Raw genomic sequence first — 19,090 nt, forward strand, 5'->3', positions numbered from 1 at the left:
GGTTTAACCACAGCGCCGCCTGGGTCCCCAGCGCCACCAAGCGCCACCAAGATTTGGGGGTGGCTAAAAGGACTGCAGGGGGAATCAGCAAAAATAACTTCACGCCCTTCTGTGAATGGGATGATCTTTTGAGCAGCACACGTATGGGATCTCTGGCCCAAGAAATGTGCATGTGTGCATGGAGGTGGCACTGTGGTTCTGCCTCTGACATGTGAACACTCAGTGTACTATCTAAAAAAAACCTTCAATGTGTATACTTGTTGTGTTTGTGGTTGGCTCTTCTCAATGCATTCAAAAACAGGGCATCTGAATTAATGAAGAAGAGTCCTCTGTGATACTGTTTTAATTGTCCACTTTACATCTGTATTTCCATCTTCTCAAATGCCAGCCTTGCACATCTTTATTAGATGCAATGTCATCATTACAATTTACTCTGCTTAGTAATACACCACTCAAAGAATGATGGATGCAATCTGATTGCTGATCTTTGTTTGGTCCTCATTAAATTCTCCTGTGCCGGATCAAGAAATATGAAAATGTGATTCAAAAACAGTCGTGGAAAGCCAAAGCAAATAAAACCCCTGGATCAAATAAGTGTATTAGTCAACAATATATTTGTTCCAAAAGTAACTGCCACCATTAAAATCAGGTAAGTGGGTGGGTTCTTGTGCAGTGAGAAAAATGCTTGAAGTCGAGCTGGATTATGTTTCCATGGAGGCAAGACTCCCACAGGAAAAATTACAGCATTTTAAAGCACTTGTTGGGAGGCTCCTGGGCAGACAAATAAATGATACTGTGCCAGTTGCAGGCTTTATTAGGTCACTTAAATTTTTACCTGCAAAGCTCAAGGGAAAAGGTTGCCCTTTTTTGCTGTTCTTTTAACAGTTTTCCCCCTCAGACAAAGCCCTGATTTATTATTGACTGGAAAGATAAGCTTCCAGATGTGTAATGAATTTGTGTGTGTGTGAAATTCAAGCTTTATCTATACTGGAATAATCATATCTTCTTGGCAACAGGTACAGTATAAACACTCCTAACATTGGTTTGTTTATCTCGGTATAAAAAGAACATACCCTTCAGCAGTTTTTCTATAGAATAACCTTGAAGGGAATGCCTCTGATAAGGATTTTCCCCTCTTACTCCTTTGATGCTGCAGTGATAGTCAAGTCTGCAAAATGGCTGATACCGATAGACCATTTAGATGATTAAAACTAACCTTTTGCTTAGACATTATTATTATTATTATTATTATTATTATTATTATTATTATTATTATTATGGCTTACGAGTCTAAACTGTGACTGCTCATTCCTCACTCTTGCCTTACAAAGCCATAGGGACAAGAATGAAGTCCAATAGCACACATGGTTTTAAGGAAGCTATCATGTAGCAGCTGCCTTAAATGGCAAAAAGTAATGTCCCCTCAAGAGCTAACAGCTAGCCCTGCCACTTCCGATCTGGTATTAATGGACAGCTGGGCTACACTGCTACTTCTGTGGCCAAGTACCAACATTTTTTGTTTATCTGAATTGATGGGGAGATGGAAGAAGTGGTTATTTATTCTTTTCCTGAAGTCTTAATTCTGACTGGTTCCAGCTGACCCGTGACAGACCTTGGGGTCTCAGATTTCATCACTGCCCTGTGCAGTGCCAAAATTCAGTGCTCTCCACCTCCACATCTTGCGCTTCATTCTAAATAATAGTTGTGTCACCCCCGAGACTCTGTAAGAACATGCAACAATCCATGCAATTTGTTTTTTAAATGTTTTGGATATTGTATTCGTAAATTACCGTGACATGCCCTGGGATCCTAAGTTGAAGAGCAACCAAATAAAACAAATTAATAATAATAATGAAAAGCAGAGCCCAGTTGGATCAGACCAAAGGCCCATCTAGTCCAGCATCCTATTTTCATAGGCCTTCCGGATGTCCAATGGGAAACCCACAAGCAGAACATAAGCACACCAATGCTCTTCTCACTTGTAAACCTCAAAAACTGATATTAAGAGGCATACTGCCTCCAAGACTGGAGACAGTACCCGGCCATTTTGGCTAGTGGCCATTGACAACCCTATCTGCCACTAATTTGTCCAATTCTCTTTTAAAATAATCCAAATTCCATAGTTGGCTCAGCAGCCAATGAGCCATGAATAGGTCCATTCGAATTCCTTTTGCAGAGGGAGAATAGGCTGAAAAAGAAAAAATATATTCTGGAACTATATGAGTTGATGGGCTGTTCCAAAATGTTTAGATGTATGAACCACTCTTGAGTGTCCAACATTTGTATTTAAGACACCAGAAGCACAGGTTTTGTTGGTGTGGATTCATACCAATTTGAAGATCAGAGCAAAGTAGACACTAAAGTATGACTGTGTGCTAAAATTGTATTCATTTTTCTAGCAGTTTCTTGACTCCTTCAAATCAGAACCTTTTTTGCCATCAGATACATGTTTTTTGGCTGTGTAGAATATGCTCTGCCTTTCCCTAGTTACACTTTCTTTGTACCGAATTCTATTTAAATATTCTCTTTCAACATGTTTAATCAAATGTGTGTTCATTAACGTAGTTAAACTGTGTTGAATGTCATTACTGGAAACACTCTCTTTCCATCAGTATTTTTCAAGCAAGCCCTTAGCTAGCCATAGGGATTAAGCAGCACACTTGGTATATTTCAAATGTTAAGGAATGAAGGACTTTTGAGACATTAGCATAAATGGCAATGCTCTCTCATTTCATTACTGCTCCTTTGAATCCATTTTCATTCCTGTCATAGGCAACATGAGGTCAACATCTACTTGTTTATTTGTACATAAGATCTGACTTGAAACATTTTGGTTTCCAAGAAAATGTCAGTTTTGAGTAGACAAAAATAGAAAAAAAATGAGGCCATGGATCTTGTGGAAGAGCATTGTCATATCCTCTGATATGTAATTTGCAGCAGGTCTTAGCATCATTTTATTCTTCTGAATTGCTCTTATAATATTTAACTCCCAAGTTTCAGAATCATCTTCTCTGCTGAATGCTGATGATATTAGGCAATCACTTTCTTTATATATGAGTATGAAACCATATTGCCTTAAAATATTGCAAGCTTTTCTAAATATACCTCTGTGCCTGGTGACATAATTTATCACCTTTGAGGGACAACAGCGATGTGATATTGCAAGTCGAAAGATGACAAGCTAATGTGGCGTCAATTATACAGGACAAAAGGGAGGAAAGGATAGTGGGGCAATGGCCACGGATGGAAGGAACACAGGTATATTTGAGCAGCCAGTTGAAGACGTGAAAGTGACAGCAAGAGTTCTAAGCTAGAGACTCAACAAAGCTAATAAATTACATGGGTGTCTACAAATAACCAATGGCAAGGAGAATCAATGTGCTGCCCACTTGTGCCTGCCAGTACATTCCATGGCACCTTCAAAAGGTCTCTAAACCAGATTCAACCAAGCAGTGAAAACCAGATGTGCTATTTCAGATGTGACAGTCATTTTGTATTATGCCACACACACCCTGGCTGCCATGTTGTGACTGGCACCCATGGCACGTCCTCAAAATCCCAAATGTGTCCCAAAGGTTGGGAAACAAACATCTGAACTATAGAAACATGGGAAGCTGTGTGGAGACAATAATTGTACCATCCCTCCTCTTTTCCCACATTTCTCCTTCTTCCGTTCCCTTCTGTTCATGGTCTTAGTGGTTTGCAGCACAGCTTCATTGTTGGGCCAAACTCAGAAAAGAACAAAACTGTAGAATACCTGTCTGGTATTAGTGCTGCTTTAAAAGATAAAGGTAAAGGACCCCTGACAGTTAAGTCCAGTCGCAGACAACTCTGGGGTTGCAGCGCTCATCTCGCTTTACAAGCCGAGGGAGCTGGCATTTGTCCATGGACAGTTTTTCCAGGTCATGTGGGCAGCATGGCTAAGCCGCTTCTGGAGCAACGGAACACCGACACCAGAGCAGCACACAGAAACTCCGTTTACCTTCCCGCCGGAGCGGTACCTATTTATCTACTTGTACTTTTTGGTGTGCTTTCGAACTGCTAGGTTGGCAGGAGCTGGGACCAAGCAACAGGAGGTCACCCCGTCATGGGGATTCGAAACCGCCAACCTTCTGATTGGCAAGCCCAAGAGGCTCAGGGGTTTAGACCACAGCGCCAGCCGTGTCCCCGTTGCATTAGCACCCAAATTTACAAAGACTTTTGTGGCACCTTAAGGACCAACCAATTTACAATTGCCAAAGCTTTCATGGACTACACTCAGATTTATAAGATACATGGAATTTTATCCTGGGTCACAGACACATGTACACATGGCTGGGGAAGGGGGGACTATAAAAAGTTAAAGGTAAATGGAAGATAGAAAAATACAGATAGTGATAATTACGTAAACAGTGTTAATTCACAAAACCAATTTTTATGACACAGATATATTTGCATTGGTAGGCCAATTCACACATATAATGTGCTAAATAATCTTTGTCTTGGTTCATTCCACAAGTGATAGATTGAAACTCTTAATATATAGCAATTCAGCTGTTTCATAATCAGTTTAAATAGAGGTTTTAAGGTGAGTTTGCCTAGTGACCCAACACTGTTTCCCAGAACTATTGTGTAATTTTTACAGAATCCTCTGTAAAATACTGAGTAACTTTCTGTATGATGTTTGAAACAATTATTGTAACAATAGTTGCCTTAGTCTTGGTTTACCTACATATGAACTACAAAAGATTATCATTTCATAACAGTTGCATTGTTTGCTTGAAGTGGTTTAGAACCAAATGTACTTTTGATCATTCCAAGCTACCCTTTATTTGCTTAACTTGAGGTGGCAGCTGAAAATAAGAATATCCTAACCTCTTAATTAATGCAAGACCGATTTACCCTTCCAGAGGAAAATTGAAAATTAAATCAATTTAATTACCAATCTTCCTGTGTAATGACCATGAAAATCTCCTGTAATATTTCTAGTGATGACTGCTTGAGTTAGTCCTACTTCCTCAGCTAGTCTTCATTGCACCAGATATTGAGGCATCTAAACTAGTAATGTTATACCGTAGGTACTTATTGGGTTTCAGAGTTTACCACAGTTTTTTTTTTCTAGATAGGATGCTGAAGATCGTCATGTTGCCTGGTTATGCAGTATTCCTGGACTATGTGCAGAAGAGAATGATTTAACTTTCACGTAAACCAGTTTAAGCCTACTTTGAAGTTTCTGTTGTTGCCTACATTAAAGTTTTCTGTCTCGTGTACTTAGCTATAGCTTTTCAGGACGCTGACATTTCCCCCTGACAGCCTGAGAGAAAGCTGCTCTTCACTGAGGGAATTGACAGCATGGAATACATTATTGAACTTGCTGTCATATACTGACTAAAAAATGAAAATGGTTTTGGGAAATAGTCAATTTAAAATGGGTGGGCTTTGATATCTGCTTTCTTTAAGATAATCCAGTATAAAGGCATCAGCTTGTCTTAATTATAAATTAACACATTTATCTAAATATTAACATTGTAGCTATTTGTTTCCAACTAACTAGAAGCAAAACTTCCAAAGTGATGGCCAAATACTCTACTAGCAGAATAAAGAGAGAAGGAAACAACACTAAGTTTTATATTCATGAGCCCTGTGCTCTGCCCTCTACCCCTGTGGCCCAGCTGTGAGGAGATCTTTGGCAGTTCAGTTTTTAACTAAGTGTGGTTTGGTTTATTGGTTCACCTAAAACTTCATAAACGATGGTTTAAAGTTGGCTTGTGTAAGCCTCAGTTCATTCTGAGCTTTGATCCATCTGATCTGCAACTGTTGGCTACTTGTGTATACTCTTCCTTTGTGATTTCCCTTTTCTTCCATGCCCAGTAGTTCCTCAAGCTTTTTGAAATCAGCCTTCTTAAAGTACAGAAGGCATGTCCGGCTACACTCAGCTTTCCCTTACCTCTGTATCATGAAGCCCAGAGGACATGATCACTTCCTCCCACATTTCCAAGTACTTCCACTATGTCAATCAGTTTGTTCCTGTTGGTGAGAACCAGATCCAATATAGATAATCCCCTTGTTGCTTCTTCCACCTTCTGGGAAATGAAATTGTCAGTGAGGCAATTGAGGAACTTGTTGGCAGAGCTTGATTTCCAACAGATATCGGGGATAATTGAAGTCTCCCGTGACTATTATCACCATTTTTGAATGTTTGGTATTCTGCTCAAGGAAGGCATCTTCCAAGTCTTCAGTCTGGCCTGGAGGTCTATAGCAGTAAAGTCATTGTTGTTTTCCTCTCCTATCATTTTTACCCATATACTCTCAATCTGCCTTCCATGTTCCAGGTCATGGATCTCTTCACAAATGTACACGTTATTTACATATAATGCTGCTTCCTTCCTGTTCGGTCTATTCCTTTGGAATAAGTTGCACCCCTCTATTTCTATATTCCAGTCTTAAGTCTCATCCCACCAGGTTTCAGTAATGCCTATTAGGTCAAATTCATCTTGTGTGTTTCCCATACTCTGTACTTTGACTTAAGCTTTTTACCGGTATCATAGTTGCTCTGTGAATGTTGTGAAATATTTAATAAAATTTATACACAGCTTGATTTTCTTTTTTTTAATCCCCTCTGAGTGGTTTACAAAAAGAGTTCCTCGTCACAAGGGCAATTCTAAGTGAAACTTCCCCTTCTCAAATCCCCCTGTGCATTTGCTCTGAACATCCGAGGAGGATTTTTTTGTGATCAGGAAAATCCAGCTTCAGTACTGCTGGTTTATCTTCTTGAACTTCTCATAGAGATCGTCATCACTTGCTTTCTCATTTGGGGGTGTTTGCACTTAGGTGAGGATCTCACAGCTTTTGGCTTGTCAGTATCTCCCACCCTCAGCTGACTGGCTTTGGGTTTCTCTTTGTTTCTCTGTACCAGTGAATTCCACTCTTCATGATAAAATCTGTTGTGCTGGCCATAGTTGACAGACTTATTCGTTGGGACATAGGAAGCTTTTCTATTTTTCTCTTTGTTCTGCTGCTCAGCCAGCAACCTCACTTTGGCCTTCTCAGTGAAAATGATGTTTTTGATCTCAATTTCAATTCTGAGGTCCACCTCTGATATGCCGCTCAGCATCTGATTGGACAGCTTCTCTTCTGTCTTCTTGGCTAAAGAAACCCGGATGCTCTCAGGCAGCTTGTACAGACTGTGCTCTGCATTCTTCTGCTTTACTTCCTGTTCCTCATTTTCCACAATTCCCTTCCTTTTCTTTAGCTTTATTTCAATGGAGTTCATCATATCAGCATATTCACCCCTGATGTTGGTCTGTGCAGAAAGGGGACTTACAAGGTTACAGTCCTCCTCTTCACTGATCTTGTCATTGCCCCATTCTTTCAATTTCTTCATGTCCACCATTGCACCAGTCTTTATCTTAAAAGGGCATCTGCCAGGGTAATTTCTTCTTGTAGCTTCTTCCCCACAAGCCGAGTGGCAGAACTCACTCCATTGGGCTTCCTGTAGTTTTAGCCAGACCTCCTTGGTCACCTGCTCATCCTCATCTTCCTCTTCAAAGTCCCTCTGATGGAAAGCTTTCCCTCCTATGCTGGCTGTTTGCCAATTGATTGATTGATTGATTTCCCTGCTAGCATGTTCCTAGCTGCATTGGTGACAAATCTTCTTCCTTACCACTTGCGGGAGGAAATACAGTGGTACCTCTACTTACGAATTTAATGCGTTCCGAACGCACATTTGTAAGTCAGAAAAAATTGTAAGTCGAATCCCATAGAAATGAGTAGTTCAGTACAGTGGTACCTCTACTTACAAATTTAATGCGTTCCGAACGCACATTCATAAGTTAAAAAAAAAAAGGTAAGTCGAATCCCATAGGAATGCATTGGGAGAAAAAATTCGTAAGTCGAAGCAACCCTATCTAAAAATTCGTAAGTAGAAAAAATCCTATCTAAACTGCATCCAAGATGGCGGACGGAGCTCCGTTCGTAAGTAGAAAAATTTGTAAGTAGAGTTATTCGTAAGTAGAGGTACCACTGTAGAAACATTTGTAAGTAGAGGTACCACTGTACAAGTTTTGCATGCAAAAGGACCCAGGTTCTCCAGGTAGAGCTGGAACAGTCTCCTCCCTAAAACCAGGAGAGCCTCTGCCAATCAATGCAGACAATAGAACCTGGGACAATTATCTGACTTAGTATTAGACAGCTTCCTCCTTTGCACCTGACTAAGAATATTTGTTTGCATCTATGGAAACAGTTACTGAGGCTTATCAGGTGGTTTAAAAGTCTGTTCCTTAGTGGAAGAAATTGACATTAATGAGATGTGTAGAACATCTACCATTTACTAATTGTCTTCATGTTTTTGTATACATTCCACTACACAGACTAAAGCACTACAGGCAATGAATTTAAGAAAGGTTGCTCAAATCTTGGGGGCTTGAAGTTATTTGGCCGCAGGCATCTTTTATATCGCCGCTCAAGGCATGATACTCTGTATTCCAGTCAAACAGTATTTGCATTGCCTTTTATTATCTATTTACTGCTATCTGGAACTATTCCTCAATACAATATCCAGTTAAAACCACCATTATTTACAATCTGCTACCAACCAAAGATTGTCTGCAAGTCTCAGTGTCAATGCTGGAATTCTGATGTGTCAAATTTGTAAGAAAATTTAAATAAAGCAATCATTAGCATGAATTTATAGAATTATAAACCTATTTACTATTTATACATTTATAAAACGATTTCTATTATAAGGCTAGTGATTTTGGAAAGTTTTTCAAAGGGCCATTTGGAGACAACTTTGCTTTTCACACAGCGTGATTCACAAGTCAATTATATTTAACTGGGCTACTGTTGTGAAATGAAATGCCACAGGCTATTTTTGTAAAATATGATTTGAACAAAAAATAAATCAGCAAAATGATTTCATAGCAACATAGCAACAGTTAACAGAAACATCTCTGAATTCATAACCAAAGGCTGATAACACCTCTATTACGAGCCATTTATGATGAAATGTTTTCTCAAAACATTTCTCTCTAGTGAATGACAGAAATTGCTAGGAATCATTGAACATTTTCCCTAAAACTAAAGCAACTGAACATTATTCTGATGCTCAACTTTAAGAAATTACGTTTTCATTAAAATTCATGAGAGACTTGTTTTCCATAAGGGAACTAATGCAGGTCTGACTTTCAGTACCTAAGATAGTTTCAGCGCCTGCAGAAACATTTACCTAACTATCCTGCAAGTCACTTCATCCTGCAAAGAAATCTGGGAACTGTAGCTCTGTGGGGGGGGGGGTCTTCCTAACTATTCTCAACACCGTTAACAAACTACAGTTCCCAGGATTCTTTGGGGGAAGTCACGACTATTAAAGTGGCATAAGAGTGCTTTAAATATATGGTGTGGATGTGACCTCAGAAAATGATGGCTCAGTGAGCAATGAGAGTATTTACTGGTTTAGGGATAATGAATACTGACTTCACAAAGAAGCCAAAACCAGATGGTTATAAAACAGTACTGCACAAACCTTTATAGGAATCCAAACTCTTCATCCTTGGAAACATGTGTAATTAGTGCAGTAAAGAATGTGATGATACAGAAAGACTATTAGTAAAAGATGGCACAATGTATCCTACCTTCTAACAACAGAATGGTGGATCTGTTCCTTTGCTACAAAAATATATGAGACCAGCCAACCGATCCGTATCTGCAAGGTGGCATTTGAATGTCCTTGATATAAATTCACTTCTAGACATAAGAGCGCAGGATAAAAAGCTTGGGCTACACAAAAACAGCTTTTCTCCAATCTCTTCAAAGAAGTTTGGCTGTGATGAGACAGTTGGGGACACCGATAAAATTTAGGAAGGGAGTAAGCACGTGAAAGGATACTTAGCAACGTGAAACACTAGCTGACAACCACCCATGGTTTTTGGAACATCAAGGTTATAGCATGATCTCTCACTGACTATCAGCACATTACTGTGCACATTCCACATTGCCCACTTTCTCAAGAGAATCTAAGTCACAGATCTTAGAAACGGAAAATTGCAGAAGCTAGATAACATGGTACTGCAAAGCCAGACACAATCAGTATGCTGGTTGCTACACAACAGATATTTCTGAGATGATACTCAGTAGATTACATTGTTTACAGACATTAACTGACAAACAGCATAGGCATACATTCTATGCAAGTCCATATCTTCCAGGGCTAATGAGGGATGCAAGACAGAAGCTGAGACAGTCCTGGTATGTCTGCTGGTGTTTGAGGTCAGGTGTGACTGACACTGTAGCCAGGGAGTTCCTTATCTAAGACATTCATTCCACTGTTAATTTGGAGCTAACCTATAGTTTCTGGTTGGCTACTTGCTCTTTGCTCTTGCTGTAATGCAATGGCTGCCTTTGGATATGGTGGTAATACTATGGTTTAGCATAATGAGAACAAGCCCAGCCTTGGACTTGGTGCACTGCCTCCTCCCCTTCCGTCCTCTGGCATGGCTACAAAGAGAAGATTGGGAGCTTCCACTTATGTTTTAGGTTAATTTCAGTTTAATATGCCATCTGAACTCTAAACTGCAATTAACCTTAACTATGGTAAGTAAAAGCAAGCAAGCTATGGTGTGAAGTTGCCTTGTCTCCACTTACCATACTTAAGATTACCGTAACTGCGTTTAGCCCCAGTTCAGGTGTGGCAAGCTGCAGTTAATAAAAAACAGAAGCTAAAACTTCCAAACTTCCAATCTCCTTCTTACGGTTCCACCAGAGGAGGGGGAATGCAGGAGCTCTTGGGAGGTTAAGTGTGTTCTGGTTGTGTCAGAACCAGCCCAACAGCCTTTGCAAATCCTGTGCTTCCCGTTTCCCTACCCTTAAACTCACGAAAACTGAAAGAAGAAACCATAGCAATTTTTTTCTAAATACTTATGTTTCCCACCTAGAAGAGGAGGAGGAGGAGGAGGAGGAGGAGGAGGAGGAGGAAGAGGAAGAGGAGGAGGAGGTGTTTGGATTTGTATCCCACTTTATCACTACCCGAAGGAGTCTCAAAGCGGCTAACATTCTCCTTTCCCTTCCTCTCCCACAACAAACACACTGTGAGGTGAGTGGGGCTGAGAGACTTCAAATAAGTGTGACTAGCCCAAGGTCACCCAGCAGCTGCATGTGGAGGAGCTCTTAACCACTACACCACACTGGCTCTCTCACCTACCTCTGAAGTAAATATAGAATTCCCTCTTCGTTGTGCTAGTTCCAGAAACCTATGCAGCACCCATCTCCCTACAAAAGAGGACTGCCTTCCAGAGTTTTAGGCTATAAATTTTATCTGTGTGTCTGTCCTAAACCTTGTTTCAAAGGAGGGGGTTTCTAAGGTGGTCTACAGTGCAAAAGTGAAATGTGTCGTTACCCCCAATGGAAGCCACAATTTGCCTCCTGGGTGCTGAAGCACCGGGGGTTCGCCGTGTCCCCGGGTGCGTTTTCCAACACTTTCCTGTCGTTTGCATGTGTTAACAGAAACCCCTATGCCACCCTGTGTAGGTCTGTTTCCTTGCTGTTGCGTTTCTGTGTGTATTCTTTTTCTTTGTTGAACTACTGCTTCTGTAAAGGGCAAGGCTTTTCAGATGCTTCCTTGATTTGTAGCTCTACTTTCCCCAGCCTCCCAGCCTCATCCTGGTAGGTTTATCCTCTCTGTTTAAACTGATGAAGTTTTATTTGTACAAATGATGCTTGCAACACATCTGGGAAAGGCAAGAACAATGTCAACCACTGGCACAAGGGAGGGCTGAGCATGCCATCTCTCTTTGCAGGAAGAAGGGTCATAATTCCATAATCGCTTGCTGTATATTTTTCTGCTCATGCAACCTTTTCAGACTGCAGCAGTCACAATTCACACCACCAAATGATAATGTTTCCTAAAAATGGTTATTGGGATTTCAAAAGTGAAATCTTTCTCCAACCATGGCCAATGAGATGCCCTTGGGAAGATAATAAGTAGGACAAAATTGACAATATCTATCCTCTCTGCTTCATCCCCAATGAAATTAGTGATGTACTGTCTCTAAATATGGGGGGAAGCTTTGCCTGCCGAACTTTTGCTTGTTGTTATAGACATGGAAACCAGGTCAGCAGGGGGTGGGGAGAGATGCCAACCTTACACACACCTACACCTTCCTTCCATGCTAAATGTATTTACAGCCTATCTGTAATTCATACGCTGGGCAAAAGTGAAGAATGTAAAGTCGTTCAGTTGCAATATAGCCCTCAAAGGATTATATATTTGGCACCAAAGATCACACACCTAAAACATGATTAATACAACCTGTATTTCCTATCGGAAATACTATTCTGTCGCATTTCACATTAATTTTGACTACATTTATTTTGACTTGGTTTCCTGAATAAATCCTCTTATAAGATAATTGTGCCATGCTGCTTTGTTTTTGTTTTTATTGTGCTACATGCATGCTCTCTGATCCGTGTAACTATTTCATATTTTGAAGAGGCACAGAAAAGACTGTGTTAAATTAAAAAGGCCAAAAGCAATAAGAGTTTGACAGATATACGATCCTAAACCCAACAGTCTGGAAGCAACCCATAATTCTCCAGTCCCTAGCAAGCAATACCTTATTGCTTCTGCTATTTGGTCATGAACATTCTGGAATTTCCCAATAGTTTCCTTAAAATCACAGTGGTCAAAAGCAGAAGTGAGCACAGAGACCTGATTGCCTCCCTAACTCTAAGCATACTAACCGTAATCTAGCAATACAGCCCTGCATATACCGTACATGGTCAGCAGTGGTGTGCTTAGGGTGTTGCATCTGAAACCAAGGGAGTGTGAGATAGTTCTTATACCAAAGTAAATTTCACTAAAATAAATCAGAATGCTTCATCATACCTTCAAGATTCAAGCCTAAGAGAGGCTTGCAAACAATAACTGATAGTGCACAGGACTTGGCTCCAGAACTTGTTTTGAGAAAAAAATGTTGTTGCTTTAAAAAAAACACCAAACTTCCTAGAAAGGCATTTTTTAATTAGGCTGAACAAAATGCCATAAATAGCGAACAGATTTCTGAGCTTTCTGAAACCCTTCATCATGCTAGATGTTAAGCAAAGTAGTAGGTGAGAGGAATGGGGAGGAGAACCCGGCTTGCTTGTCTGCATTGGTCTCAGTTTTAGTGTAGGAAGAGATTGCAGACTTAAAGAATAAGCTCTTCTAGGTATGATTCAGATTTTAGGTTAAACCTAGGGTTGCAGAGATGAACAAACATATGACCGAGTCCTTGTTTTTTAAAATATAAAATCCAACAGTTTTCTGTATCTGTCACCAGCTTTAAGCAAACCACCCACAATTCTTCAGTGTAACTGTTTAAAGACTCGGCTACAAACCAGTTTCAAGCTAGTCTTTGCCATAAATTCCTTTAGTTGCTTTAAGATTAAGAAGCTGCTACCTCTCAGCCTCAATGCCCCACCTGCAATAGGATAATATTTTTGACCTAAATTGCAGGGTTACTTGCAAGTATTACTGACACAAAGCACTTTGAACACTCTGAAGTGCTATATAAATTATTGTTATTATGGTTTCCACTGTCAGAGCCCCAAACTTTCACAATTAAGGGACTGCCTCGATAGTCAGAAGGTCACATCTTTGGGGTGAGAGATAAGGACTTTCAGGGCAAAGGAATGGCAGACTTGACCATGCAAGCAACACAAACATAGGTGTCAATGAAATCTAAAAGGTAAGTACCAGAATCTCTTGCAACGCCATAATTAGAAGTGTGCAGAAGGCAGGCAGTGGTCAGGACAGACTAGTGACAAATTTCTAGCAGATTATCCAGTGTGCATTGGCAGTTGTGGCAATTATTGCAAATAACATTGGAATAGATTGATCTCGATCAGATCCAGCAAGGCACTGTTGATGTCCTTGTGCAAAAGTACTCAGAGGCACGTAACACAGGTCACCCATTAAAGTATAACTGAACTGTTTCATGTGACTGTTAAGTGACAATCTTTCATTCTAATCTAAAACATCTATAGTGGACTGCAGGTACTTTTAGTTTTTGCAGGCTTTTATTTTTTTATTTTTTTTAAAAGAAATATAGACTATGCTGCAATGTATCCTAAGCTAGCCAGGCCAGCTTGAATCCTGGAAATTTCATTTCATAAACTAAACCATGCTAGTGAATTGCCCAAGGTAATCAGCAAGTTTATGTGGATCAAACATCCTGCAATTCCTTTCCTGTGTAAACAGGTTTTGTTGCCACTGTAACAGCCCAGGGAGCACCACATCTGAATCCTTAATAAGTGTAACCAAGTCCTAGTTAGACACTTGCGTGTCTACAAAAAGAAAAAAACCTCCTGAATTCTAAAACATACCATTATAATGTAAGCTAGGAAGCTTTGGGAAAAGAGAATTTAAGTGCCACTGTATTGGCCACTAAAATGCAACCACTTCTAAGACAGAAGGCAGATGCTTTAAAACGATTCACAAAAATTTAGGAGTGCAACGCTGGGAGGAAAGGAATCAGATTTTCTTTCTTGACTTCATTTACATGGATTTTGCTTTGGAAAATTGACTTCTATAAAAGCAAGGGACTAAATTGCAAGTTTCACATTTTCTGAATGGCATACTCTGGGAAATGTTATTATTTTTTACAGTTCCATCTAGAAGGGAGCATTTTATAAGAACACTGAACTCTGCCTTCTGTCACTTTGTAATACATGCGATCACATCTGCCAGCCCAAAACTAAGGTTACGCTGCATGTGAGAAACTATTTCTGAAAACACACAACTGCTCAGGGAATCCTCCCTACAAATAAATTTGTTTTAAGACTGAGGGTTTGTGTTGGCACAGTCGAACAGACAACCTAATAACTCAGCAGCAATGGTGCTTTCATATTGCACGCATGCCTTAGTATACTGCTCATGTACCAAAGTGTGTAATTAATCTTTAGTATTTATGGCCACAATCAAAGTAGTATGCAAGAAATAAATAACACTCCTCCCTAGGGAATGTAGAATTCAGGGGAAGGTTTAGTACCTGATACCTCTGTCTGTGTCATTGCAGAAAATTGGAGAAATTTTGTCATTGGAGAAAAGCAATGACAAACCTAGGCAGCATCTTAAAAAGCAGAGACATCACCTTGCCGACAAAGGTCCGTATAGTTAAAGCTATGGTTTTCCCAGTAGTGATGTATGGAAGTGAGAGCTGGACCATAAAGAAGGCAGATCGCCGAAGAATTGATGCTTTTGAATTATGGTGCTGGAGGAGACTCTTGAGAGTCCCATGGACTGCAAGAAGATCAAACCTATCCATTCTTAAAGGAAATCAGCCCTGAGTGCTCACTGGAAGGACAGATCCTGAAGCTGAGGCTCCAATACTTTGGCCACCCCAATCAGAAGAGAAGACTCCCTGGAAATGACCCTGATGTTGGGAAAGATTGAGGGCTCTAGGAGAAGGGAACGACAGAGGATGAGATGGTTGGACAGTGTTCTCGAAGCTACGAACATGAGTTTGACCAAACTGTGGGAGGCAGTGCAAGACAGGAGTGCCTGGCGTGCTCTGGTCCATGGGGTCACGAAGAGTCGGACACAACTAAACAACTAAACAACAACAACAACAACCTCTGTCTGTGTAGGAAGTTGTCTAGAAAAGTGAAGAAACCTGCATTTTGTGCTTTATGATGAGCACGTGGGGGGGGGGTAGTACCGTCAAATAGAAACAGTAACCCTATCTCTATGCACTATTCCATGATGCCAAGAAGCCTCCTTTTAAAAAAATCAGTGTATGTTTACACCATATCCTAAGTCATAAACACTAAATTCAGTGAAAGGTAGAAAGAGTTTCTATCCCTCTGAGGAAGGAACACAGGCTGCAGTCTCATCAGAAGTCTCCTCATGTAGGAAATGATGAGATACCTTATTTGTCTAGGAAGAGGAGAAAGCTTTTCACCTTGCTGTTCAGTGAGGATATGAAGCAAAAGCGCCTTAGACAGCCATTTGGGTGTCATGTCAAAGACATGCCTGGAAGGTGCAAAGCTAATGCTGTTGCGGGGAAAAAAACACATCTCTTGTTCAAGATATACATTTAGGGGCTTCGTTGTGTGGATGTGCAGTTGTCCCATAACATAAGCAGCGGAAGGTGTAACGGAATAAAATTAGTCTTCCCTGTAATTACATCTTCCATCATGAGGTTTTCAGAAGGAAGGAAGTGTCAATGACACTTCGACACAACTAGCATTTTTCAGGAGCTGCTCAAGACACCTTTTCTCATATTCCCCATGCTCTGCGCCCCTGCCCAACTGGCAACAGCGTGGGCTTATTACGGATTGCCAGCTTACCTGTTTTGGAAATTCACCTTTAAAAAAAAGTTGCACTAGAAACTGCAGAGACTCTGTTGCTGGCACGGTTTTCCACAAGGAAGCAGAGAAATGGTGAAAGGGCGGCAGGAACTAAATGCATTTTGAAGGGCTGCTCCTCAAGCAACTCCAACCCACATCAACATACAGAATTACCCAATGAAAGGATGTCCCACACCTCAGACCAGTTAATGTGTGAATCAGAGTCACTTCAAAATCAGAAAAGATCACCCCTACAAAACCTTATGGAAGAATGTTGTGAAAGCTCTTTATGGAGCATTTATGAGAGCGGCAAGTTATTATTTCACTGGTTGACACCCCTGGTCAGAGGAAGTGCTACGTCCATTTGAACTAAACCTCTGTTTTAAGCACAGAAAAATATTCCAGGTTTACCTCTGAAGCACATTCATTCATACAAGCACATCCCGCATGTCTGTATATTTGCTATAAAGGGGAGGAAGGATTGCAGAGGTCTCAAAGACCCCTCTTTGGGGTTTGCTTGCGATTTTGATCCTCTATTCCCCGCAAAGCTTCTTTTAATTGTCTGTGAGGCGTAACCTAGAGAGAAGTTTCAGAGGTCAGGTATCTGGCATGCAGCATTAAGAAACCCAATCACAAAGTTAACAAGGATGCTTCAGACCCAGGGAATCACTAGAGCAAGCAACTCCCTTTCGGTACCAAACTCGGACGGAGATGGCTAACAAGCAGATTTAAAGGGAGATGGCACTGAGAATGTTCAGTGCTTGTCTGGTACAGACTGTACGTATCCTTGCATTATTTCCCATTCTCCCAAACATTCGTTCCTGGGTAACCGAGCAGAGGCAGGGAGAGAGGGAGAGAGGGAGAAATACAGAGAGGGGAAATGTTATTCTGTAATGCAACACAGCAGGCACAGTCAAGGAGACAAAGAAAAAGAACCCGGTTCCTGACCTAGAAAAAAAAACCAGATACTTACAGTTCGTAGGAACTGTATTTCATCTTCCCCTCCTTCACCCCCTTCAGCCATGGCTCTGGAGGAAGCAGCTCTGCTCAGCCTCTGACTGCCTACACTGGTAGCAGCTCGCTGGGCTCAGCACAGCCTCCTTTTTCCTATCTGTATTAGCATATAGCTAATCCATAGCCATATAGGGAGCCCAGCTAACTCCACTGCACTGCAGACTGTCAGTCAACCCCCTCACTGCCAGAACCAACTGAGCCGTCTTCCCAATTCCACAGCAAGCTAACTCCCACCCCCCTTTCTAGGCTATCCCCCCCCCTCCAGGGAGAAACCTATTGTGAAAGCAATGCGGGAAGCACTGCATGCATCATTAAAGGTCTCCCCCCCCCCTTTAAATTATCTCTCAACAGCACTGTAATAGGGAAATTAATGAAAGCAACACTCTCGCTCCCATTTTGCCAGATTAGTATCTTCACTTTTCTCTCTCTCTTTAATTTAAGGAAAGTATCACAATCAGCAGCTCTTCCCCTATTGATGAGCATTTCAAAGGATGGGAATAATGACTATCGGCATCGCAGGGTGATGGTTTTAACAGCCCGTATTAAGCATGTGAAAATTATTTATTGCCTTTCTGCATAAGCAGCAGCAATTCTAGTTGGCACGACCGTGTAAAGGCACTATGGGTACTTGTTAATTATGCTGCCATTTCCCAGAAGCAGCCACACACTGAGCTTAGGAAAAAGTTTTCACCTGAAACATGACGAAATGTAAGCAGGACATGATCGTTCTATTTTGGATCCTCAGTGCTTATGCAAATAATGAGCATTTCACACAGGAACCAGCTTGGCTCCCCGAGTCCCATCCTTAGGCATGGTTACTAGGAAGAAACTTCACCTCACATCAAGGGTAATTACTCCTCGGAAAATCTGATTAAGCTCAGACTGTAAGTCACTATCTCCTCCCCAGAGTCCTAGTCCAATATTTTAAGTAAACAATGCTGGTGGTGTTTTTTTAAAGTGCACCAGAGACATTCTTATCTTGGTGGCTACCGCACACCAAGTCCTTGAACCGCTGAGGCACTATTTGTCAGGAAGTTCTCTGCGTAGCCGCTTGTCCCTAACAATACTGTACAGCAAAGACTGTACCACATTCAGAAGCATGGTAAAAACTTTGGCACAGATTGGTCCTTAGGGACTGGGACAGATTACAATTTAAGCACCTCCAGCAACTCAATAAATTGAAATGTCCCCCCCACACACTTAAGGACGAGGCAGGCTATAAATATAAATTACCGTAATTGATTATGTATCTGCTGCTTTGAGAACCATCTTGCAGAACTGGAAACAGAGCCATGCAGAGTTACAGAAAAGTTGCCCACCAGAAAAATCACTGAAAACAGAAAACCGACAATTAAGTCTTATGGGTTTCCTTCAGAATCACATTGATATAAAGAAATCAGGGGAAATGTAGCCAAGAATGTGACTGAGCGTCAGCATTCTGTTTTGGGTCAAGAGTTTGGATCATACTAAGCCAATCTCGTGCCACCTTCACTGGTTACCAAGTTGTTTCTGGGCTAAAGTCAAGTGCTGGATTTGACCTAAGTGGTTTGAGGCCAGAGCCCTCTTCATGCATTCCTTAACATGTACCCTAAACACGTGGAAGGGGCAAGAATGCACCCACTGCCTGCCTTGGTGCCACTGACCTAACTGGCCCTGTCCATAAGATCCACAGAGGAATACCCATGTGTGTACAGTTGTGATAGAAGCGACCTGGTCAAATGCTGTGTGCACATAGGTGTCCCTTTGCAGGAGTCCCACTCAATGTACAGACAAT

The 19,090-nt window shown here is 41.1% G+C and overlaps 1 protein-coding gene and 1 pseudogene across 3 annotated transcripts in view; both read right to left on the reverse strand.

The window, feature by feature from the left end:
- The window catches only part of RYR3 (ryanodine receptor 3), a 265,417-nt gene extending 247,918 nt beyond the window's left edge, over nucleotides 1-17,499 (reverse strand). For all 3 annotated transcript variants that reach the window (XM_088671165.1, XM_060273292.2, XM_088671174.1), the window contains exon 1: nucleotides 17,276-17,499. In XM_088671165.1, coding sequence (XP_088527291.1) covers nucleotides 17,276-17,326 — 51 coding nt within the window. In that variant the 5' untranslated portion in view covers nucleotides 17,327-17,499. The remainder of the gene's footprint in view (nucleotides 1-17,275) is intronic.
- LOC132593065 (splicing factor C9orf78 pseudogene) lies at nucleotides 6,729-9,527 on the reverse strand (annotated as a pseudogene).
- Nucleotides 17,500-19,090: the final 1,591 nt, after the last annotated feature.

Source organism: Zootoca vivipara, chromosome 1, assembly GCF_965207765.1.
Source record: "Zootoca vivipara chromosome 1, rZooViv2.hap1.1, whole genome shotgun sequence".
Taxonomy (NCBI): Eukaryota; Metazoa; Chordata; class Lepidosauria; order Squamata; family Lacertidae; genus Zootoca; species Zootoca vivipara.